The 26,362-nt window shown below is 40.1% G+C and overlaps 2 protein-coding genes across 15 annotated transcripts in view; one reads left to right on the top strand and one right to left on the bottom strand.

Moving 5' to 3' along the window:
• Positions 1 to 952: 952 nt before the first annotated feature.
• Positions 953 to 24,522, bottom strand: ninj1 (ninjurin 1). Of its 6 annotated transcripts, none has more exons than XM_069189475.1 (4): positions 24,434 to 24,522; positions 20,903 to 21,124; positions 6,245 to 6,482; positions 953 to 4,917 (listed from the first exon to the last, which is right to left on the bottom strand). In XM_069189475.1, exons 2-4 carry the CDS (start codon positions 20,966 to 20,968, stop codon positions 4,775 to 4,777), a joined length of 447 nt encoding a protein of 148 aa, XP_069045576.1. In that variant the 5' UTR covers positions 20,969 to 21,124; positions 24,434 to 24,522; the 3' UTR covers positions 953 to 4,774. The 6 variants fall into 6 exon arrangements, with proteins under 6 accessions (XP_069045576.1, XP_069045575.1, XP_069045577.1 ...); XM_069189474.1 differs by lacking the exon at positions 24,434 to 24,522 and adding an exon at positions 22,194 to 22,347; XM_069189476.1 differs by lacking the exon at positions 24,434 to 24,522 and having other exon boundaries at positions 953 to 2,828; positions 4,758 to 4,917; positions 20,903 to 21,197.
• A 123-nt stretch (positions 24,523 to 24,645) lies between these two features.
• Positions 24,646 to 26,362, top strand: part of LOC102692886 (serine/threonine-protein kinase WNK2) — a 47,459-nt gene continuing 45,742 nt past the window's right edge. For all 9 annotated transcript variants that reach the window (XM_015348210.2, XM_069189472.1, XM_069189470.1 and 6 more), the window contains exon 1: positions 24,646 to 25,599. In XM_015348210.2, coding sequence (XP_015203696.2) covers positions 24,916 to 25,599 — 684 coding nt within the window. In that variant the 5' untranslated portion in view covers positions 24,646 to 24,915. The remainder of the gene's footprint in view (positions 25,600 to 26,362) is intronic.

The raw sequence follows: 26,362 nt of genomic DNA, 5'->3' as shown, positions 1-26,362 counted from the left end.
GAACAAGGTGACTTGACAGAAAACAACTGCTATCACACAGTTTTAATTCATTATTAACTGCTTACACTTAAATAGGACTTTTCTGGACACTCCAGTCCAAGCACGTTACAGGTAGTGGGGACTCCCCTCCACCACCACCAATGTGCAGCATCCACCTGGATGATGTGACAGCAGCCAGAGTGCGCCAGAGCACTCCCCACACATCTTGTGCTCTTTTGAGTCTTACTGATGATGCATGATAATATAGTATTCAGTATATTAGTGGATAAATATGTAATAATATGCTTTATTGTATAGAGCACCTTTCATAAAACAGGATCCCTGTACAATAAAAAGATAATAGTTCTAGGAATGCAAGTCTGACCATATCAGTTTTAAGGCAACAGACAAGACACTCAATTTTATCGTGCACCTGGGCTGTGGAAAGAAAACGTCACCGTCCAGCTTAGGTCCATAGTGGGAGGAAACTCAGTCCTCTCCAGTTTACAGTAGTGCTGAGGGGACAAGCCCAAGAACAGTGTCCAGGGAAAGCCACGTAAGTGTGAGTTATTAGGTGGCCGGGACCTTTAAAGCCAAGAGCAACATCTTTATGTCCCTGGTAAATTCACCAGGAAGCCAGTGCAGTGAAGCATGTTTGCTGGAACGAGATCTAGTCCAAACTCTGCCTGCCACATTTTCAACATGCTTTTATAAGGTGTTATAATTCAACCTAGCAAACAGGGTTTTCCAGAAGTCTATGCTTGAGTACTAAGACCACAGAATTCAGGTAAGGGTTTCATAAAAGCTATCTAAACAGAAAATGAAATCCCAAAAGTCTACCCTAATTAGTCATTCACTTTTCTAGAGACAGTGACACTGGTGCCTCTGCACCAGGTTAGTAAATATGATGCAGGTTCACATGGGGATCCGTTAAGGAATTTCCTTTAACTTCGTTATTGTAACCAACAGCATAGACATTGTTTCTCAATTTATTTAGATTCAACAAATTACTTTTTACATTAAGGCATATTTGGAAAAAAGCAAGTCACTGATACAAAATACATAAAACAGTATGTTATCAGTGTTTCTCACCCAGTGGTCCACACTGAACAAACCAATATCATTAGAAACTGATGGAAATTATATTCAGACTGTCACGATTAAGAGCTCTTGAAAATGCCATTTGAAATCATTATAATATCACATCACATCATTTTAATAGGAATGTATTTGTTCTACAATAAATGACAGCAAATTTGCTTAAAGGTAGAAAACTGTTTTTTTTGTCATTTCTATTTACTATGCACACCTAATGACTTTCAAAATAAATATATATATATAATTAATAAAACAATCTACATTTGTTAATGGATAGCTAAATGATGCATACATGTTTCAAATATGTACTGTTCATATAATGCATATATATATATCTTTACCCTATTAATTTCTTTACTGCTAATTAAGAGTTAAAAAGCATTTTTATTTTATCACACTCTTTTATACAGCATTAAAATCTATCATAGAAACTGGAAAAAATGTAAAGAATCTAAAAGATTTTGTTTTTAGTGAAGTTGAAGACTTTCTAAAAACATAGATTTGTCATTTTTAAAGCTACAGATTATTTGACATCATTAAAGTAGTTTAATATGATGTGGAAAAATCAAATGATTAATATTGGTAATCGATTTGTATGAGTTCATACCGATATACATTTAATTTTGTAGTTATTTAAAATGAAGGCAGACAGTTGAAGAACTTATATGGTAACGCTAGAGGGAGCCCTTTAGTCAAAGAGACTGATCTGTTAAAAATTCAAGTCAAAACTGCTGGAGCTATTATATTCATCTAACCTTAAATTGTAACCTATTAGTTGAATATATATTGCAATGGGCCTAATTTAAGTGAGTGTTAAAATGTTACCAGTACATTGCTTATACAGTATGTACTGTACGTACAAACTGGAACAGAATTAATTCATACATGGAAAGTCCCTTGGATGTCAAAAGACCATCCAATTATATAAATCTATAATTCCCAAATCCACTATGAACATGCATTCACAGACCCTTTGTCTCAGGAATTCTACAGCACTTCAGATTCTAAATCAGTTTACATTTGTTCTTTGAACTCCAGTATTCACCCACTAAACTCTATATCAATCTGTGCTGATTTAGAACATCAAATCTGGACACATTTTGAGACTGTAGGCTTCAACTGCTTGTGATTTGCAAAAAGGACCACTGAAGACTTAATTTATTCCAATTTGTGTTGCATAGTTCAGATTGCAGCATTTCAATGTTTAAAAAAACGATACTGAAAAATATAACTTCTTCATATTCTAAGAATATCATACAGATGAGGCATTAAATCCTATTTTAATGAAATAATAGTCAAAGCAGTATCATTACTAAAATGACCTTGAAGAAACAAGGTTTTAAAAATGATTTAAATATTTTTACAGACAAAAATGAGATCAAGACGAACATAACTATCCATTGTCAAACTGTTGTCGTCTCTCTGTTGCCTTTGATTCACAGATGGTTTTATGATCACTATTGTTGTATATTTTTCATAAAAAAACTCATGACAAAGATTTCCTACACATTTTAAAAGGAAAGTTTGAACCTTCTACATCCTGTGTACATATCCTTTAAAATATACTTCTGTTGATTTTCAGAAGCATAATCAGCTGTCAGTAAAAACAGAAAAAGACAAACAAAAGTTCTGCAGTTTGCTCAGCTTGTGTCTCAGATAAGGACTGGTGACCTCAGCATTCATGAATATCATCTGAAATGGTGAATTCCACTCCTTCTGGCCTCTGCCAACAACTGGGAAATACTGTACTACTGAAAGGAAAGAGATGCACTGATAAAACAACAGAGGTTTTGTTCAGCTTGAATCACAACAGCCACACATTCAGAGAGATGCTATTTTTAAACGTGTTTCAAAAGACTAATTAATGAGGTTGCTAATAAAAGACCATATCCTTCATTAGTGGTCAGATCATCAATTGTTCTGTCCTTTGGGAGAACACAAATCCTTTTTTGCCTATGAATGCTGTTGAACTGTCATTTCTATGATTATCTGCAACTTCAAAGTATTTTAGCGTACAGCTTGCCATAGACATGTTCCATTGCTTTGCAAATTACATTTAAAATCCATACTGTATGTATACTCCATATGATTCTACATAATACATGTTGCCATTTGAAATATGCAAAGTAAATAAAACAGTTGTATGAAAGTTCTTGACAGGTTAGTTCTTGCTGAAATATCCTGATTGAGAGAACAGCATAATGATTAAGATATAATGAGAGCTGTAGCACAAAGGACTGTTTTATTTCTGATCCCTGTGGAGTTGAAGAGGCCTTGCAGCTGTGAGTCATGATGTTCAGCCACTAGAGGTTACATGCATATCTGGACAGCTTTTGAGACAGCAGGCTGTTCAGCTGCTCGTGATTTCAAAAAAGACCACAGAAGACTCATATTAAGAAGGTTCTAGACTAACCCACAGTACAGTAAACCCTTAGTCTCGCAGACCTTTCTTTAACGGACTTTGGGTTTAAAGGAGAGTTCTGTCTGTAAAATCAGAAATACTGGACTTGCCCCACAATAACGGACAAAGACTGGTGAAGTGATAGCTAGCCTGGATAATAGACTTGGTTTATTCTTAAACATGAATGGCAAATAGCAAAATAGAAGAAATTAAAGTAGAAATGGGCTGTAGCTTTATATTTATAACATATACTATAATTTATAAATATAGTTATAAATTATAGTATATCACATTTCCCTACGGGATTAATAAAGTATTATCTATCTATTTATGACACCATCCATTACGCAAAAACAATTCCAGTACAGTAATGTACACGAAAGTAACACAAATATGTAATAAATCTCAGTCAGATGGAAAAATAAACAATAAATAGCATATTTTGCACAGCATACCTTTAAATAGGTCTAAAAAGCATACATATAAAAAGGCACCCTATAGGGGAAGGGCAATTGGTATAGAGATACAGTAGGGGAATTTCTTACAACGGGTGGTTTATGTGTTTTGGATATTTTAGCAAATTTTATACAGTAAATTTATGACATGAAATAAAGAGCTGGAATATTTCTAATAAAAAATATACTGGAACTATTTTCACTGACTGTGTTGATTGCAATAGGTAAAACAATAAGTCAGGAGATTTATTTAGTAACAATTTAATCAGTAATTTATGGGGGCTGTGAACACTGCCTGTGTGCCTGTCTGAAGGCTGTTGGACATCACCAGGCTGAAAAAACTACATTCATGATTTAACAGACATTCACCAAGAATGGATACCTCTTCCCACATACAGTGTTAGTCTGTTAAACTGAGAGTTTGCTGTACATTAATGCACAAAAATAATCTTAAGTTCAAATATGCAGTTATACACAAACTAGTACATTGATTAAGGACGATTCAACCTAATCCAGTTAAAACAGCATTACACATTCTGACGTTATCTCAGGTGATAGGTGTCCTTCTCTCTTACCAAAGTGACCTATTAAATATTGTAGCACGCCCACTCTTTGTTCGGGGTACTGAACCGATGGGGTGATTTGATGCCTAAGTCGGTGATGCTGAGTTGAAATACAGAGAAAGGACATCTCCACTGAAATGCTGTGATCTGTAAATTACTTTGTGTCTTGGGCCATAGGTTACTGGAGGAAAAACACAATAAGGCTCTTGGTAAACACTTCCACACAGTAAAAGTGCCACTTCTACACCTTTCTGAAATTACCTGGCCACTGGGTTTGCTTAGCTTTTAACGTTTGGTCTTTGAACCCCAAACGCCGTGATGAAGATGTTTACAACCACAATGATGAAGACCAGTCCGGTGGCAATGTTATTGAGATGGTTCAGCCTGACTTGCTTGTTTTCATCGTTCAGGTTGTACCGAACTGCAGAAAAGGGAGAAAAATAAAAGCATTTTAAAGTTTTTTTTTCCATCTGTATTCCTGAGCAGTTCTCCCGGGTTTCTCTCAGGGGGATGCTTAGGAAGACAACAGAACGCTGGGCATAATTTCTGAAGAAATGTATGTTATTTTGGTACATCCTTTTAAGAAGTGTTTCAAAATTTAACGAGGCAGTTTATACCTTTCAGTCTAGGCTCAGGCTGGCACACTAGGGCAGTGTTTGGCATTGCTGCCTTGCAGTGGGGTCAGTTCCTGGGGTGCTGTCTGTGTGGAGTTTGCATGTTCCCCCCATGTTTATGTGGTTTTCCTCCAGGTGCTCTGGTTATCTCCCACAGTCCAAGGACATGCTGGTAGGTTAACTGGCTTCTGAGAAAACTGGCCCTGGTGTGAGTGTATGCATGTTTGTGAATGTTTATGCCCTGCAATGGACTGGCGTCCTGTCCAGGATGTATCCTGCCTTGTGCCCGTTGCTTCGAGGGACAGACTCCAGCCCCCCTGCTGCCCTGTACTGGATAAAGTGGTTGAAAAATGGATGGATGGATTTTAGCAAAGGCTCAAGTCCTGGGCCCTGACGCATCGTATATGATAACTGTGCTGTTCGGCTGTAACCGATGTTTAAAAATAGTACGAATTAAAAGCAGCAGGTTCCTCATAACATTTCAAGGAGGCATCCTCTGATGGCCCCAGCCTGAAAGAAGGGACATAGTGTGCAGAGTAGCTGCTTGAGTGGTGCGCAGCAACAGAGCGCAGACAGATGGGGAGGAATGTGACGCCATGGCCGATCCTGTAACATGCTCCATCAATAAAATACTGTACCACGTCCTGTCCTCGCTAAGGGTGGAGCACACTTCACACTGTAAATGCCAGGCAATTACAGCCTCAACTCAGATAACTCCTTTCTTCTACTAGGAGTTCAGGATTTGGTCAGGATATTAAATCAAGATTTAATACAGATTCATACAGAGGCATTCAGTACAATAATGAAGCCCTCATCATTCTGTTGCTGAAGTACAGTATGTTTTTTCCTACTATCCTGGACCCCCTGATAGGACGCCTTGCCAGAAATCGAGGCAGCTTATTTGTGGATTGCTAACTCTTCTTCCGTTCAGATAGTGTTTTCCTCTTGCATGCTGCTAAATTATACCCACGGGCACCTTCAGTGCCGCAAAGATGGAACAGTTACTTCAGAGTCAACCTGCAAAACTAAAATTTTCCTGCCGTTTTCACAGCGCATTGATCTGTTACTGGACACTTTCCAGAATCCATTACGAAATTTAAATGCACGGACTGCTCTGCAGGGATTCTCACTCACCTATGAAAATGAGGAGCACCCCCACAATGACCTGCAGCGTGAGGGATATGCTGATGAGGATGATGAGGGGGATGTAGAATTCGAAGGAGCTGCCCTGCTCGATCACGGCTTTCAGCTGGGAGGCGTTGGCCATCAGGAGAGCCACATCCAGCATGCTCTCTGCCGCGCTCTTCTTATTGGCGTAGTGATTAATGTTGATGGGCCCCGCACTGCGCAGAACACGGCCACTACGCGACCCCTGACCCGAGAGAGAGAGAGAGAGAGAGAGACACACGTTAGCACCATAAGACTTGAACCTTTTTTTCTTGTTTTTTTGTCCCTTTAATTTGGTCACGCTAATTTTGCATACCATTAGCACAGCGTTATCTTGCTTTCACGAGAGATTTTCTACTGTTTTTATAAATATTTCATCATAAATCCCTGCGCTTTAGCTATGATGTGCTGTAGTGCACTTACAGTAGCTCTGTTTAACTACGGTATAGTAGTACTAAGTACTAAGTACTACGTACTGAAATATATAGTTTTATATGAGAGACCTCTGTACTGGGCAACAATAATGATGCTGACACAAAAGATAATCTAATACTTTTGCTAGTAATTTATTTTAGATGGTCTTTTTTTAGATGGTTTATTTATTTTGTGCAACCACAGATGCATTTTATGATGCAGTAGGACTGAATACATACATTAGCTGTATTTTTTTAACATATGGTTTCATATTACTTTCAATTGAAGATGTAATGGAAAGCGTAATGGGACTGTGGGTGCCGCTCTCATTACTGCTGGTTCTGGACTATTAATAAAGGCCTGTCATTGAAGAAAAGTACAACTGAGCAACTGGTTAATTCCTCTGAACTAGTGACCTGGAACATGACCAGTGTTTACTGCCTGTCAGTCTGGCCTGCAGTTAATGGGGTTACTGATGTACGGTACTTGGAGAGTGGTCAAATTGCCCTATTCAAGCAAAGACTTGTTTACTAAAGACTGGAATTCAGAAACATTCCATTCAGCATTTCCACTGTATCTTCTTAAGGGGCAGTCTTGCTTTTTCTTACGAATGAGAGTTGCAAGACTATAGCTATTCCAAAGAGAACACATGTAAATGTCTGGGCTCAGATGTTTTTAGAATTGTATTTTTGAGCTGAGACATTTTCAATTGCCTGCATGCATACACACGGTACCTACTGTCAACCTTTCTCTTTCCCAGAGACTTAGAAAAGCTCCATTAAGCTCCATTTACCCTTTAGGTTAGTGACTTAGAAAAGCTCCATTAAGAAACCATACTTATAGCTTAGCCAGATCAAGTCAAAACCTTGACCTGCTTCAACAATCGCAAATTAAAACCCTGCTGCGCAGTGGGAGATTTCCTTCTGAGCAGAAGAACAAAGACTCTTACAATCTTCATAGCTGTCAAGTACTGGGGTTTGAATTGCAATAGAAATTGGGCAGGTTGAAGTATTCATTCTGATCTAGGCCTAAGTCAGTTTGAAAACATTCTAGCATTTTTTAGTTTGTCCACCTGCACTACCACTCTTAAAGATCACAAACAAGGGATCACAAAGGGTTAAGGGTTTTGTTCCACAGATCATTTGTGGAATTTAAAAAGTGGAAATCCCCCGATGTCAGTGGGTGACCTTTCTGTTGCTTAACTGACCAAAATAAGGTTACACATTACAACATTCTTATCGTCTGGATGTCCATCTACAGTACCTTTCCCTCTTAAGCCTTCAGATAATGAAGGTCAAAGCAATGCTACTCTTCTCAAACCAAATATTGCTTCCTAAAAGAACTGAGACCTAAACAGTCTTACCTTCAAAAATATGCCAGCAGTACAAAAGTGCTTTTGAAAACCTCTATAAGCACAGGTTGACACCTGAAGAAGGCTCCACGGCCGAAACGTTGTGTTCTCTTTCTTCTTTTTATCAGCATGGAATAAACCTATTACTTGTTCCTCTATAAGCACAGATTGCTTCACCCAGGGATTCACGTCTGATGGAGATGAATGTTGTATAAGTATACAGCTGTCATTAAATGTTTACATATTACAACAGACATTTATAATTAACACATTTCTTAATAAGAGACATTTTTAATTTTCTTTTAATTTCAGGAATTGTTTTGCTTGCAAAACTCCATGAATGTGAAAAGAAAAATATTTGTGATGTGATGCTATAAAAGTATTGTCTACAAAGGTGCTTTAAATATCAGTATGCTCATTTCTAATTTTTTTTTCCAGAAGTTATAAATTTCCACTGCATTATGTAAACGTCTGATGGTAAATATATATTCACTATTAAAATATTGTTTTAATTCATAAATATAAAGCTTGCTAAATCTACAAATATTAAGTATTAATCACAATTGGTATATACACATTTTTTCATGTACCTATAAACTAGGCTCAGGGTAGGTTTTTAGCAAACTAATAAAAGAGTAACAAAGGATGGGGACTTCCGGTCAAAGGCAGATGTCATCTTGTGGGCTTGTCCTCTCGATGAACCTGTGCGCCTAGTCCAGTTACTCTTATACAGTAGGTCTCCCTCCAGTTAGTCACATGCTATTTAATAATAATAATAATAATAATAATAATAATAATAATAATAATATAATAATAATATAATAATTGCTTACATTTATATAGAGCTTTTTCTGGACACTCCACAAAGCGCTTTACAGGTAATGGGGACTCCCCTCCACCACCACCAATGTGCAGCCCCACCTGGATGATGCGACGGCAGTCATAGTGCGCCAGAACAATCACCACACACCAGCTATCAGTGGGGAGGAGAGCAGAGAAATGAAACCAATTCATAGATGAGGATTATTAGGAGGCCATGACTGGTAAGGGCCAATGGGAAATTTGGCCAGGACGCTGGGGTTACACCCCTACTCTTTACGAGAAATGCCCTGGGATTTTTAATGACCACAGAGAGTCAGGACCTCGGTTTTACGTCTCATCCAAAGGACGGTGCCTGTTTACAGTATAGTGTCCCCATCACTATGCTGGGGCATTAGGACCCACATGGACCGCAGGGTGAGCGCCCCCTGCTGGCCCCACTAACACCTCTTCCAGCAGCAACCTTAGTTTTTCAACTATTAGGACTTAGTATATAATGCATCAAGTGAAGGGAACATGTCCGGGAGGGCTGGAAATATCCTGATTTTCACTCCCATTTGATCTAAATTACTTAATTGAACACATCACCTGTTTAATTGATCGGAGTTTAATTGTTCCAGGCCTTTAGAAATTGATGACTTAAAGGCTACCCATAAAACCTGCTGGACTGGGGCTCACCAGGATCAGCATCACTGATCCTGCAGACTGCTGGGCAAATCAGTAATCATTTTCCCTGATCAGAGATAGAGCGTACGCTGGATCTGAGGTTGTAAGGCAGATTGCTTTAGAAGACACGCGTTTCCAAGAAATATATATTTAAGTTTAACTCTTTAATTGACAATGCTAAAAAGGATCAGCTTTCTTACATTACTGAGTACCTTTCTTAACTCTACAAGGATTATATTAGCTGTGGAGCGGGTCGTGCTTTTTAGGAAGAAAAAGACCCTTCTTTCTTCCGAGTTAGAAAGTGTACGAAAAGCAAATTCTTAACTTTGGCGTCAGGTTGTGTATACAATGCGAACAATGATTGTGGTTTGTAATTTTAGAACTTCCACAGCAAATGACAGGTTTCAAAAGTAATACTCTGATTGTCAAAAGCTGATAAAGGTTTACTAAGACTGAAAACATTTCTAGATTATAATTTGCATATAATTATACTTTGTTTAAGATCATCTTTATTTAGGGACATGTACCTTTCCTTTTTATACTGTTAAAAACGGAATAAAAGCATAGCAACATGGAGATAAATAGTGTGGTAACACATAAGGAGCTCTGTTAAAACACAGCACAATAAGAAACTGCAGCGTGGAAAATGCAGTTACAACTTTGGAGGAAAGGGTAGTATATAGAGCAAACCATGGTAAATGTTCCTATAGGATGTTACAGCTGTCTGTGGAGAGTTTGTGAAAAAACAGTAACATTTCTGTGATGAATGAGTGTTCCATTAGCTTCCAGCGGAGACATCGTCTTCAAATACTTTAACAAACAACGATACATTTGGAAATGTACAGTATTTGGAAAACGTGGATCCATATACTTCTGAATTCTGTTCTTATGGACAGCACCACAACACATTCTAGTCTTTGAGTTAAAGGTCTCTCAGGGTTTTCATTCCAGCTCTGATCTTCATTACTAGCAGGTGATTTGACTTCTCTTCCAAACCTAACTGCTACTAACTGCACGCTAACTGAAAGGTTCTTGTAAGCCAAACTCCAGTTGCTCAATCTGCAATACACAGTATCTCTTGCTTTTCTGGGAGCACAGTTCCTACATTACACCTGTAGGTGGCAATGTACCTGAATGGCTGTGGGAACTAACCCACAGAGCAAAGTCCACTTGGATCAGCTATTTGTTTACACAGTCAAGGCAGGTCATTGCAATCAATCGTGGCAGCTCACAATTTCTTAAATTTGTACAGAAAAAGCAGTATAAAAGATCTAGCTATTTGGAAATGGAGAGAATTCTCAACATCTATCTTAAAATCCTGTGGCTCTTTATTCAAGGAAAGTACTGTGCTTTCCAGGTCTAGCACAGGATGTGTAGTTAACAAAGAACCGTTGTGCACAACAGCACATTAATCTGCCAAAAATTAAAAACCACATTTACTCTGAGACAACTCGCACATAACATACCAAGAGACAAAAAATAAAATCACTTGATGTGAACATGTCAGACAAGCATGTCTGCCTATGTATATATCCCCACGAATGCAAGGCCAGTTAGGCACTTTGAGATAGCAGAGAAATAAGTAAAATTCAAGCGCAGTATACTGTGATGAAAGACTTTCAAAATGTAAATGACTGAAGATTAGGGACATATCTGAGGAAACTAATCAACAGCATAAAGCTGACAGGGCTCTTAAGGAGATATAGTTTTTTATATAAATATTAAACACACTCACTTCTTCTTAGTAACTGGGTGGACAGGCAATACATTCATTTCATTCATTATGAATTGTGTCTACTGACATCATTTGCATTTGTTAAAAAATGTTTTCATACTTTGGCAAGTGTTTTCATTAAGAATATTTACAAATTTAAGTTGAGCATAATTTTGCATCCCTAAAATGTAATCAATCCAATTGACTCTTGCTCTGCACATGATATTTATTATAGGAGTCTGTATGCTTATTTGCAGCTGGGGATGCAGTGCTATGAATTATTCAATACTTCTATTTTGTTTGTGTCTTGCATTCATCAGATCATGAGGAAATGCTTATGTGAATGTTTTAATTGCATTGAAACTAAGTAATACACCCTTGCAAGTAAAATTGAAATGTAGCAAGAGAAAAAAGTGATTAAATAGCATGTGCCTAAACATACAGGTCACTTCTTGATGGGGACTTTTTCATCCTTTTATTTGTTAATTTAATATTTTTTGCAAGACAATGCAATTAACAAGAGCATACGAAAACTAGAAAGCACCATAAGAAGATTGTCTGTAGAAGCAGTTCTTCAGTGTTTTTTTTTTTCAGGATATGACAGATAATATATACTGTTTGATGACCTCAGTTCTTCCATTAAAAATATATTTTTGGCACTCAGTGTGTCCAGAAAAGTTCTATTCATCTATACGACACAAAAATAGCCATTTTCTGCCAATTCTGACACATTAACAATCTAATTACTGACACCAGGATGAAAAGGAATGCTTTTGCTCAACGCTAAAAACAACCCAGTATTTTAAGTATTTATTCCCAACATATTTGGCCAGTTTCTGTGGGATGCTAAGCTTTACTTTAGCTATTTTACACTTAGTAGCTGTTGACAGGTTCTCCATAGTTACCCACAACTCCTCTTCCACTTTCTGCCAAATGACATACGGTATTTTAATAGCCTGTAGAATGCCAAGAATAAACTAATATTTCTAATTTTATATGAGGTTATGGGGCTTTAAATTGCCCATCTGTTTTTGCTGAATTTACTGCATGATATCTTTGGATAACATGCTATTTCTGACTCTTTTCTGAACACTAAAACACAAAAGCACCCTTGGGAATGTTTTTTTTTCCCACCAGGTAACAGAAAATAGCAGGACTCAAAAGGTGACTTCAAACCCAGTGCATTTTTTTCCCCCAATGGAGATATTTAAGTTTTTCCTCCAAAACATCCTGTAAGAACCTCCAGTGTGTGTTGTTCTGCTGTCTCGTAGCTGTATTTTTATCATAATGACACGTCTGCCTTGTGGAACTACACTTCTGACAAAGACAGCTCTGGGGTGGCTCCATGATACTGTACATCTCAGCTTCTTAGCCTCTGCATCTAGGCAGCTTCACTGTAAGCAACAATACCCTGCTGTTTTGAGAGCTTCTTATCTCTTCCTTTTCAACTATCCTTGGACAAAATGTGAGAAACACTTATTTTTAAACACAGCATGGAGTTTTCCCCTCCTTTAATTTCCTAATGGAAATTAAAACGATTTTGAAGCGGGAGTGCTCTGATCCTTTTACTCTGTTATCTTTTAAAGTACAGTCTTTATCCGGGCAAAGCTGTAATGTAGTCTAGAATTATGCCACGTATTGTTTGTTTTTTTTATTCAGCAAATGGCAAATATGGAGCTTAGGAAACCATTTTATAGAAATCAATTGCGGGTTTAACTGGCAAAAAAATAACCAGAAGTTTCTTTTTCCAACTGAATAGTTTATTATCTTTATCTTTTAAGCGCTTTGCCCGTGGCAGAGGCACAAAGGACCCCGCTGTATTTCATCAGCCTGAGACGCTTCAGGACCGTCAGGCTACTGGGGGCTTCCCTTGCCCAGTTCCCTTTGGTACTTAGCATATAAAGAGGTGTTGCAGGAATGTGGGCAGATGGGGTGACAGCACCCCATTTCCAACTCTGTCTTACCTCGGATCTCATCCCTCAGTTCCAAAGCCCTGGGACCTTGTAGCTGCGATCTGGGATTTTAATCTTCGGTTTTTAAACCTGACCTTGGTCCTGAGAAACAGACTTGACGGCATTCAAGTCAGCCCATTCCCTACAGCTGCCTCTCACTCAGAGTGTAAGCAGCGCATTTAAACAGATTCTTATCTGTACTGCTTCTAACGTATGTTTCAGAAAGATATCATTAACAAAAACACATAATGCTCCTTTAAGATCCAAGGTTAGGTCTGAATTTTTTTTGCATATTAGTTCAATCCTTGAATGTTATTTATTAATTCCTGGTCTTGAATCCTTTTTAAATGAAGGATTAAATCATTAAACCAGTAAAAACAATATTTTTCCTTTTTGTAGTCTATTACCATACTAAGAGACTGTGTATGTTCACAACGTCTGTTCAATCTGACAACCTTTTTAGGAAATACAAAACTATAACAGTAGAAAATGAAAATAAAACACTTGTCAGCTTTTTTGTGGCAAGTTTCTAATCAGTCATTATTTTTGTTAAACCCACCCTGTTACTTGATCTGAGTTTGTCACGTTGGTACAGTACTCTTTAAATTAATGCAGCATAATGTGATTCAGAAATATCTAACATAACATTTTTGGGAATTCATAGCTTGTTATTTATGTAATGCATGCCATATGCAAATAGTATGTTTTTATATCTCCTGGCTCATAGCCACAAACCCTGCCACCGCACACAGGGGAGAATGAGGAGTTAACAGCAGGTTCCTCTAACCCACCCACCTTTCTGCTGCTTGCCTTCAGCACATCACAGGTAGCGCCGCCCTGTACATGGTGGGTTAGTACCAAATAGTACCAAAACTTGTCCCTTGCCAACAAAACTACATGGCTACCAGTGCCTGGGATGCTGTATGAGTGGCCGAGGGAGCCCTGGTAGACTAATTTCACCATCTGTTATCCGCTTGGGGAGTCCCAGTTTTAGTCGGCTAGTAACATGCTAGTTGGCTTGCCAGTTAGTAACATGCACAGTTGGCTAGTAACATGACCCAGGCTTGAATCCTCAGAAGTGTATTGTCCAACCTCCGCACGGGAAACCTCCTGTTCACTCAGGAGGCCCACTCTAGAGGTTTTGTGCCGTTTTCAGCTTGGAACAGCAGGAACAGTAGTTCCTGAACTACAAGGAAATGTACGCAACCCAAATCTCAATATGTGAATATGCAATTCCTGCTTTATTTGGTTCATTTTTTTGCTTACACTTTAGATGTGTAAGTGTTTTTTTCATATCTATATGTATTCACGTTTCCATTTAATGGTGCTCCACTGCTTCTGCATTTTCATGTGAAAATGCAATTTGGCTTGCACTGAATTCTCCAGTGGTAGGAGGTCTGACCTTGTAGCATAGCAGGATTCCCTGTTGTCTGTGGAGTGAAGCCACTTGGCTCTGATGCTGGAACCTCCACTGTGAGGCTGTGACTGTCACAATTAAAAACATTAATTTAGACATCAACTTCAATTTGTGTTACCAGAAAATAAATTAACTTGACATACAGTAAAAGACCTAGCAGAAGAATAAAAGGCGAATATATTCACTTACAGACTGCAGTGCACCACTAACGAAAAAGGCACGGATGTAGCTGTTCACTGCACACTGAAATAACGGAACACAAATACTGATGCTAGAATATAAGAGCAAGCTTTTCTAATGTGTTCGAAGACAGTTTTTAAACCTTTAAGAAAGTAAGAAAAAGAGAAGCCTGTTTTAAAATCAAAGGTGGGTTAACTATTGCCCAAGAGTAGTTGAAGCCTTGTTTCGAAGCTCTCAAAGCTGATATGGGGCTCCGCCCTTGACTTGGACTCAGCTGTACAGCAGTGGTTTACAGTTTTGCACTCGCTACAGGCCAAGACATTGCAAAGAACGCTCAGTTGACTTTTATCCACTCTCCCTCCCCGCTGCTCCTGCCAACAAACTCATGTCAGCAACTTTCTGGTCAGTTTCCTCCACCGGATACTGGTCATATTCCCAGAAAAGCTCCTTTATGTTAAGATCGGTTTTGTTACATAGGCTAGCACAATGAGAGCTGATCGAATTCTGGAGAATTTTCCTGCCTCACTTGAGCAGATGACTTCCTTTTCTTCGGCAAAACAAACCTACCCAGCACATAATACACATAAATATATATACTGTATATACAAGAGGGTGAGATGGAAGATTTTGGGGAAGGAAAACAACAATGGGCCCAAAGCACAGACACACACATACAAATAGCTCTAATATTGTGTCCCTTCCTAAGGCAGAAGCAGTTTAAGAGGGTCTGCAGGTAATTATTGACTTTCCAATGAGTGTGACATATTGCAAATTATTGACTTATTGAGCGTCAAGCATTTTGTTTTATCACAGAAGTCTGAACTGCATCAGACACACAGGCACAATCACTATATACAGTAAGTGTGTGGAAAAGCATGGCTCATTAAACAGCTACTCTTTCAAAAAAAGCATAAGAAATAGAACATATGAAAAATCTCGCATTGTGTGAAGTAACAAATATCACTGTTTTGTTGTGAACACAAGATTGTTGTCGCTTTTGCACTAGTTTATGTTAATTTACTCCACTTTATTACAGTTGAATCAAGAAGCAGTAGCAGGACACTAAACTGGAGGGTTTTATAAGAATTATTTTCCTTCACAACAGTTAGGCTAATCAGACTTAGATGAGGAGCTCTGTGGTGACATAATACTGTTTATAGCAAACCGAGACCAGTCCAGCAAGGACAGAAATCGGTTTGATGACATCAGGAGTATTGAGCAGGATTGTCACACTAAGCATCCTGTGGAGTCGATTTCTTCCTGTGCTGTTGGAACACCGCACATACAGTATCTTAATCAGTTCCAGGCTGTTGGAATGCCACCCCACCTCGCATGAATGAAATGAAATGTTGTTATTAAAGCCTTTCGGGCCAGAGAAATAACTTTCACGGTCTGGCATGCAGGACCGAGAACATTCCCCAAGCCATCAGAAGAGAGATTTAGGTAGACTTTAGACAAAGCTGCCCGTGTCTGAGAGTGACATCTTTCATCTGCACCTCAGCAGGGGTTCTAATTATGTGAGGGTCAATAGATCCAATTCATGTCACATCACTTTGGAGTTGCTATGAATAATTTATTTTCCTTCGCGACTTGTTTTTCCCTTCAAGTGATTTATAAAGCAAACCAGGCCTAAAGCCGTGTTTTGTAAAGGTGGGTTCGGAAAATGTCTTTCACAAATGCAGCACGTTTTATTTACTTTTCATGAAACGCCTGCATACAAATGACCATTTAGGAATTCAAAGCCATCACTTGAAAGCAGGGGCTCCTAATTGTGGAGGCCAGGGTTGAAAATCTCTTTTACTTAATCAGCAGCTAAAGGCTGTGGAGCAGTTTTAGTTAAACCATATTTGGGTCCATTTTACCCTGAGCTAAACTTAAGGACACATTGAAAGCCTTTGGATTTCAGGCACTGGATACCCCTTATTTTAACACAATAGATTTCAAAAGAACATAAGAAATGTGAGAAAGGATTTGACCCATCAGTTGTTTTTATCTAGTTGATCCATGGTCTCAGCTATTCCTTGATAGAAGAGTATCAGCATCAACACCATGGTAGGATATCCCATAACGCTTTGTGTAAAAAAAATGCCTCCTGTCCTCAGTTTTTTATGCACGTCCATATAGTTTTCACTTGTGTCTTCCGGTTCATGTTTTATTGTCGATTTCCCATGCCTTAATATTGTCATTGGCTTTGCGGATTTTGAATAGTCAGGTCTCCTCACAGTCTTTGTTTAAGACTTAAAAGGTTCAGTTCCTTTAGTCTGGCACGGTAGTATATTCAGTCCAAACCCAGGAATGTGATGCTCCTAGTCTGGGCTGAGTCTCGAGCAGCAATGTCTTTTTTGTATAACATGGTGACCAACATCATGCACACTATTTTAAGTGAGCTTCTGTAGTACATTGGATTTACCATCATGGTCTTAGTATTGAGGAACCTGGCAATAAAAAAAATTAACATAATTTATCATTTTGCCCCCGTTACACCCACCCCAGGCAAATATACTGTATCTTGAGGATTCCAAGGTTTCTTTAATCAGCCACACTGTGATTTAGTCCACTGTGCTCTGTTTCAGCCTACAGTTTTCTGATATCACAGTTCAGATTTGAACCAGTGACCTTGAGACTTGAGTATAAGACAAATCCTACACCAGGACTGGAGCCTTTTACTCAACTAACCAAAAATCACTATCTCTATCTCTAACCTTCGCATTTCCTATGCTCTGGTCTCATACTGTTATGTACTTTAAAGTGCTTCATTTTAAATACCATTACATTTTTGGTTTCTTTATGCGGAAGAATACAAAATGAATTCCTGTCATTTTTTTTTAGTGACGTACTAGAGGACAGACAAATGAGATATTAATTATTCACGTCCAGTCAAACCAATAAGCTATTGCATGTTTTATTTTCTAGCAGTTTTCATCAAATGAAAGACCAACAAAAAGGTTTTGAATGACAGAACTGGAAAACAGAGCCCTGTATTACACAAACCCAGATGCCTACACTATGGGATTTTCATTATTTCACAGGACCCAAGGTCACATAGGAGTTGAAACATTTTACAGCTCTAAACTACCCTTTTCCCTAGTAAAACAGACCTCAAAAGTAATTGCAGAAGTAAAAATGAACTCTTAGATTATGGGGAAAGGAGTTGTCACTTCTCCATTGCATTGCAAAATCAAATCTATTTTTCTCAGCTTCACAAATGCAGAGTAGCAGGTTTTCAGATGTTTGGGAAACAATAAGACAATACACGAAATCCATCAAAATTGCATAAATTACTGCTGCTTTATTTCACCAGATTTATATCGGTGTTATTATTTATTCAAATATGCAGAATATAAAGAACATAAAACGTTAAAAAACGTGGGGAGGACATGCAGTTCAGTTAGCCTAATCTGTAATTAGTAACTAATTGAGACAAGCATCTAATCCAGACTTTACTTGAGGGAAGGCAGGGTGTCAACTTCAAATGTTAATTCAACTTCGACTAGTGTGTTCCTCACTCTCACAACCTTTTGTGGGGTTTGAAGATACTATAGTAACATCTGCTACGATATTTCAAATTTCAAATTGACTCTGAAAGTGTACTAATTGGTGTGGTTATTATTTTTGTGACATCCCACCTCGGCTGAAAAGGGTTGCCTTTTCTTTCTAAATCCTGAGTGAACCACTATAAGGGAGCACTTCTGAAAAAAGTTACAAGATATTTAAACTCTTGTAGCTAGTTTTGGGGGGGTACAGAGGAATTAGCTATTTCACAAGTGAAAACATCTCCGTTTCCACGACAGCAGAAAGATGTTGAAAGTATAAAGGTCAAAGGTAAGCAGATTTATATTTTCATTACAATACATAAAGCAAGTACATGCTACACATTACATACAGTATCTCTACACATCTCTACATAGTACAGATCATCCAGGTACATTTCCAGGCATACAGGACTGTCCTACATTGACAGGTTGAAGGGACAGAATCCTTTTAATCGGGCGAAGAGAAGACTGCAAGGGGACTGCATTCAATAGCCTCACAGGTCCTCACTAAGCCCATCTAACAAGACATCTACGGAATCTGCAGTGAAATACAAACAGGACGACACAAGGGGAAACTAAGGCGATTATGTCTGAGAACGTGAGGGAATTCTTCACGCAAAAGGAAGGCAGCAGAAGTCTACAAAAAAGCCGCTTCTAATTTGATACCCTAGTTTCCTTCAAGGAACCAAAAGGTCCAGATGGGCTAAAATTCTCCTCTTGTTCGGAACCTGTCTTATATTCTAGTTTAAATGACAGATTTTGACAGCACGATGGCACAGGGGTGAGCATTGTTACCTCGCAGTGCTGGGGCCCTGGGTTCAATTCCAGACCCAGGGTGCTACGGTAGATGTGTGGAGTTCATATGTTCTCCCTGTGTTCAGGTGGATTTCCTCCCACAGTCCAAAACCATTCTGGTAAAATTGGACCTGAGTGTGTGTGTGTATATCTGTGTCTGTGTGTCCCGTACTATAGACTGGCGTCCCACCCAGGGTGTACCCTGCCTTGTGCCCATTGTTAACCAGGATAGTCTCCACCCCCCCCACGCCCCTGAATTGAAAGAGGCTGTTAGAAAATGTAAAATATATCATCCATCCAACACAACTTCAGTGTTGTTTTTTGGTCTATCAAAATCGCCACAAAACAAATTCTTCAGCTATAGCTACCCCCACAGGATCTGTGGCACACGGTTCTTGCAGAAAACTCTCTAGTCACCACGAACGTCTCAGCTTTTCCCATATTAAACTTGCGAGCGTGTTTTCATTGCCTTTAGGCAGGCTCTTCCCAAAATGTAAAAATGACAGAATTTGACAGTAAAAGTTTCTAAAACCACTTCTGGCACGTAGGCGGTTTACAATTCCCTATTTGTTCTGGCTAGCCCTAATAACCTGGTTTAGTTTTTTTTTTATTCATTAAGTTAACTTGTCCATCATTTTCTTCTCCATAAACTTAAAATTGCTTTTTTTTTTAATTTACCGACAAAAGTTGGAGTCTGTCCTCATTCCAGCATTTCAATACCAAACGGAGCAGCTCAAGAAGAGGGGTTTTTAACTGGTCATGAGGAATCTCGGCAGGTTCTTTTATAAAAAGAGCCCTTAGCCTTTTAGTCTAGTGAAACTGTTATCTGCACTCATTGTACACACGCAAAATGATATAACATTGAGCGACTCAAAGCAATATTAGGCAAATTATATATACCCCGTAAAAAAATGAGTCTATTTCCAGAGTTAAACAACTATATATGTAGAAACGAAGGAATAAATTACATATCTATACTTTTTTTAAAGACGGAATTACTGGAATTAGTTTTTCCACTAAAGCAACTGCATGCACTGCCCTGTACGAATTCTACTCTCTCTTTGGCTGTATATCATTTTATTTTAAAAATAATAATGGACGAAATGCACATACAGTCTACTCAAAGGTCTCATCGCGGTGTCTGTTAAATGTTTTATTTGACATCCTTGATTATTTTGGAATGTTATTTCCCTGAATTTCCAGAAACATTATCCTTCTTCATTTCGTTAGCTCTCCACGTTTTGCAACCACATGATCCCGTACAAACATCATTCCCCTTGCAAGCACGGTATTTCCAATTACGTTATCATCAGACAGTGGCCGGAGTGAGAGGGGGGGAGCTCACCATCACGACACCGGACAGTGTCCATAAACAGGTCACCGAGACAGCCGATAACCGAGACGAGATTCAAACACTAAAAACGAAAGTAACACAAATGCCTGTCGTCGACGTGTTGTGTTTCACATTATACATTAAAAATAATCCTTTGCGGTCAAAAGCACTAAGAATGGCAATAGTTATAACACTAATGCACAAGTCTTCGGCCTTAAACTGAACACCGCCTACACACAGACACAAAAGGCTCAAGGCTGGCAAAATGACTATTTTTCCTGATCGCCCTTTGTTTTCTTGCACTTGATAATTTAACCATTTGCTCATCCTGTAACAACTGGTGTTACAGTTCGTCAGTCCGGCATTTGGAAACCCGGCATTTCCCATTCAAAAAAAAAAAAAAAAAAAGAAGCGTTCATTCGCGGCCACTACGGTTTTGTTTACGGCTTACCGGTCCGGTGAGAAAGTCTCCGCTGGTTCCGTCGGGACGTCCGTTCATCTCCATGCTTTCATCCATCTTGTGTGCGGGCACAAGGAAACTGTTTCACATTCGCAGTCCACCGTAAAGGGCTGAAGTCGCCTTTCAACTTGCTCACCGCGGTGCGATAACGGGTACGAGGCGAAGTTCGCTGTCGCTTCCTCTACCAATGAGACGCAGACGCCAGGCAGGGAACTGAATGCAAAAAAAAAAAGGCAACCGAAAGTAACTTCCCCTGTCAGCCTGTATCTTTTGTCGAAATACGAAATATTGCGTGTCACTGGCGATTCCTCTACAAGCGTGCTTACACGGGGCAGAATGATGCAGGATGATGGGTTATAACCGTCTAGCCAAGGTGACTGTCCTGTGATAATGCTATTATTACTAAACGTGGTCTTTTTTTTAATATATATATAAAAACCAAGGAAGAGCCTGAGCTAGCTGTTTTAAAAAATAACCCCACACCATAACTAATCCTGCACATTGGTGGTGGTGGAGGGGAGTCCCCATTACCTGTAAAGCGCTTTGAGTGGAGTGTCTAGAAAAGCGCTATGTAAGTGTAAGCAATTATTATTATTATTATTATTATTATTATTATTATTATTATTATTATTATTATTATTAATCATAATAATCAAAGTCTTTAAAATGTATCAGGGAGGCGTGTGTAACTTGAAGTGTTACCACTTTAAAACATATTATATCGCATGGGCTTCATACATAAAATAAAATCTATATTTCTTTTTCCAAATAGGCAGCTTGTCTTCCCTACATGTTATTTCACGAGTATTCACCATCAAAATAAGATTATGGTGCAATTCCCACAACCTACAGGAAGGAAAGAGATACTTCTGTTTTCTAAATCTTGTGATGGGAAGCTTCCTCACAGATTATTTCTGTTTTTTTGTATCAGAAAAATGTAAAAAGTGATTATGAAGAATGTGACTGGAAATTGTCGCATTCATTTTAAGGAACATTACAGATATAATGGTGTTGAACAGCACCTGGCTATTGTGAATACACTGTCATCACAGCATCGGTTTCTTATCAAGAACTGATGCTGTTCTGTAATTAAGTCTGTACACTAGACACTGTGCTAAGTATAGCAGGCGATGTCTGCAACAGGAGCAGCCAGCACCTCATCCAACCTCGGACCTGTTGGCTTCACTGTTCCTACGATTGCTCACCACGTAAAAATAATTGTCACACGGAAGTTATACACTGCGGCACGCCTGCTATATAAAGTTGGAGAAGAGGTGCCAACCGTGTCTTGAAGAGCTTGGAACTGGACATCCTTTGCCTGTAACACACCGGTATAAAGGGAATCTGAAAGTCAGTAAAAACGGTCCAGGTGTGATCTCATTGTGGCCTGCTGGACCTTGAAATGACCGGCAGCAGAAAAAATCCGTGAACTCCGAGGCTGGGCTGTTGTCTGACTTTGATTTTTTTATGCCAAATAAAAAAAATTCAAAAAGACATGATGCGTTCCAGTTAATAATAATGTATGATGATGATGATGATGATGATGATTATTATTATAGATGCATGTACAAAGTGATACATGAGTCTTTCATTCAATAGAAGAATGAAAGACTCGTGTATAGAAGTGAATTGTGAGTCAGACCTTTTCCAGGAGTGCTCTTTGTGAAAAAAATAACTCTATTTCGACACTGCTCCGCCCTCCCACTGTATCTGCCAGAACCACACGAAGCGCTTAAAAACAAGGTGTGTAGCGCCACCTATGTCCCCAGAGAAATACTACAACGGGTAGCGACAAGGCGTCCACACGGCCAAGAAGATGCCTTTCTGAAGCATATTAATGCCACCCAGAGTGAAATATGAATCTTCTTCGTACTAAACTATGGAATAAATGCAGACATCTGGTATTACTAACCAATGCTAATCCGCCTTTTACAATGAATCGACATTTCCTGCTCTTGGATGCTCTTAAGTCAAAGAGTTATGTACAAAAAGGTTTGTAAGATTAAATTAGGTGCTCTTATTATTTTTATTGAAAGAGGCATACTTAGAAAAAAAACTGTCATTATATTTTTGTTGTCTGCACCCTCTAACCCTTATAGACCAAAATGAGAAAGCAAAATGTTCCTAAATGTTAAATTAAATTGCTCGAGTACAAACTACTAATATGTTTGGTGAGGCATTAGAGAGATTATATTCTACACCTATTGGTAAATAAAATCTTCTTTAATAAATGAAATAGCAGATAAAAGCAACATTATTCTTACTCTCATCTCAGCGACGCCTTGCTTGTATTAATAATAAAGACAACTTATTTTATTTTCACCCAGCCTTTTTTTCTGGGCCAGGGAAACTGGAAATAAATTTTGCCCACTCCCCCTCCCCCGTTCTCTCTATATATTTAAAATACGGGAATTAACATCACTTAGAGCTGTCATAGAGAACGACTAAAAAAAAAAAGACGCTTTCAACACGCACGGCATAATCCTTTTAAGAAGACAAGCGGAAACCGATGTGAAAACCTAGAAACACGGGCAGAAAGAAATTCAGATTTTGGTGTTGAGAACTCTGTAGTGATGACCGTCACCCGCATTCTGCAAAAATGCCAGCCCAGGGACAGGACAGTTTGACCCACGCCAGGCTGAACTACGTGCTGTGTCGCTGGGTCTGAGAAAAGTTAATGGGCAACCCCCCCCCCAAAATGAGTGCATTTGCCCCCCTCGATACACAATAAGGGAGAGAGGGAGCAGGCAGCCGGAGCTACCCCGTCGGGGTGTGGCGGCGAGATCAGCTGGGGGCGGGCCTGACGTGGACATGTGGGCGGGGCCGGCGCCGGGGCTCCACCCCCCTCCCTCGCGCCCGGGCCTCGGGGACTGACAGGAAGCGCCCGTCGCCATTGGGCGCACGGCGTTGCTAGGGGCGTGGAAGCGACGTGTAAAAATGGGAGCCGTAGCCGAGCGGTTTTCGTGGACTACCTTGAAAATGCCGGAGAAGGAGACAATGCTGGAAGGGTTTTTTATTTTAACGCGACGAGGACTCTAAACCAGGCTTTGGGAGGAGAAGGAGAAGGAGGAGGAGGAGGGGACACACAAAAAAGCGAAAGAGAGAAAGACAGACAGTGTCATGCCGTGTTCTGGGCTTGTTCTCACCCACGTTGCTCCTTTTGTCTTCTGGGATTTCGGGCGCTTTTTGCTGAGGCGAGAAGAGATTTAAATACGTTTTTAAAATTGCGTGTCGGCGGAAGACAGGAAGACCAGCAGCTGCGGCTGAAACAGGGCTCCCCGCTCTCGGTGAAAAGGCTTACTGGAGGATAAGAAAAACCGGCCGTGGCGCAGAAAATTTTTATTTTGTTTCTGTTTTTTTTTCTTCCATGAGACGTTTTCTTTTTCTTTGGAGGAAGGGAAGCCTATTATTATATGTTGGGTTTTTCCTCCCCCTGAGTATTTAGCCTTTGGTATTGGGAGGGGGAAAAAAAGGATTTTTTTCCTCATTTTTCCGAGCTCGGTATGCACGTTTGAAACTCACATTTCCTCGTCGTTGTTAAGGTCGTGCCTTTGTTTAGGTTCATCTCGCCTTCAGCCGAGAATCCGTCTTTTTTGCGAGCTGGCCAACTATGCAGTCTCCCTTCCAGATTTCGTGCAGCCCGTCTGAGACAATCGCGGAGGCCACTTGAGCAATAATGAATAATACAAGCTTTTTTTTTTCTTCCTCTTAGCGCATCCCAACTGTGCACTTTCAGCAGAGTAGATGCGAAGCCGCTGATAGGAAATTAAATTGGAGGTGGCCATAATATCACAGGGGCCGAGGAATTGCATGGTATGCTATGTCCAGGTCGTCGTTTATTAGGAAATAAATACAATTTTGCCTTGGCTCGAACTGGATGTATACGGAATTGATATAGTGATACCCATGCTAGCGAACTGCGTCAGTGCAACCCTGTGCTGCAGGTACTGTATTGCCATTGGAGAGCGAACATGTTCAAGCCGTTCTGGGTACATCCGAGATAAATGCTGAAATTATTAGCAGAAATGGAAACCGGGGGCGAATCCAGTACAGATCCCCCGTTGGGACTTAAATTCCCATCTGTTCCCGGTTCCGAATGTGAACTTCACATGCATATTTATGAAACCAGCAGTGACAGTAATGTTAGTAACATGGACACTACTGCAGTGCCGAGAGGTGGAAGCGATCCCAGCGCCTACCCTCCGTCAAACTACCAGCGCAGCGCCCATCAGAGGTTCATCAGGCGAAGTTTGTGGTTCTCCGACTCCGACGAGCAGGCGTTTGACCCCCCGGAGGGCGAGAGCCGGTGCAAGGTCCTGAACATCAACTTGCGCACCATTGTGGGCCGGACGCTGGGCGCCCGGGGGGCCCTGCCGGAGGGCCCCAGCACCGAGGGCCAGGGCGCCCGCAAGGACAGCGCCACGGAGAGCGCCAGCGCGGACGAGGAGAGGGAGAAAGGCGAAGCCGGGCACAAGCGCGTCGCCCCGGCCCCGTGTGAGGACGCCAGGGGCCCGGGCAAGGCGGCCAGCGACGAGACCGAGGAGGAGGCCGAGATGAAAGCGGTCTCCACGTCCCCCGGGGGCCGCTTCCTCAAGTTTGACATCGAGCTGGGGAGGGGGTCTTTCAAGACGGTCTACAAGGGGCTGGACACGGACACCTGGGTGGAGGTGGCTTGGTGTGAACTTCAGGTAACAGTCTAGTTCTCCCTCGATGGGGAGTGTGGGGTTTGCGCATTTGGGTTTTTAGATTTCATGCCACTTGTGCCATTTCATGGCCGTGATGCGGTAAAACCGCGATTGATACGCTTGTAAAGTCATAAATGAGCAGCCCAGGAAATCAGGAGCTCCTCAGTTGTTGAAGCGGTCCGATTCGGGCATGCAGAGGTAAAATGCAGTATTGTAGCTGCTGCCCGTAGGATGGGCATTACGTTTAGTGTGTTGCTGTGGTTTTCAAAGGCAGAAGAGGGCTTTACAAATATGTTGAAGGCTATGCATATCCGGCGATGTCGGTGTCGGATTTCAAGTGTCAAGTTCGCATTTGTATTTCAGGAATGATCAACTGCAAGAAGTGAATGAATTTGACCTTTGGCATGTTCATGAATCTGTAAGGTGCTGAGCATTTGTAATGGTGTATGCGGATGGTCGAGTTCTCAGCTGTTCAAGTCTTTGAATCATATCTGCAATGTCATTTTAATAGTAATACTCTTGTTATGCGCCTATGACACATTTACACATATACATTTTGTTCATGGTTCTGTGAGGATGTCTTACAGATCCTAGTACAGAACATATCTAGTTAATGTAACTTGCAACATTGTAGGGAAAAGAATACACCTGAAGGAAGTGCTATACTGCTGTAGCTAAATTTGCTGTTTAACCATCAAGCAGGTGGCAGCATCCCACCTGGGCTTTGAACACGCGACCCTCCGCTCTGGAGTTCAGAGTTGAGCTG

The sequence above is a fragment of the Lepisosteus oculatus genome, chromosome 4 (genome assembly GCF_040954835.1).
Source record: "Lepisosteus oculatus isolate fLepOcu1 chromosome 4, fLepOcu1.hap2, whole genome shotgun sequence".
In the NCBI taxonomy this organism is placed as follows: Eukaryota; Metazoa; Chordata; class Actinopteri; order Semionotiformes; family Lepisosteidae; genus Lepisosteus; species Lepisosteus oculatus.
The sequence above is the reverse complement of the archived record's forward strand: the minus strand, read 5'-3'. Positions and strand labels throughout refer to the sequence as shown.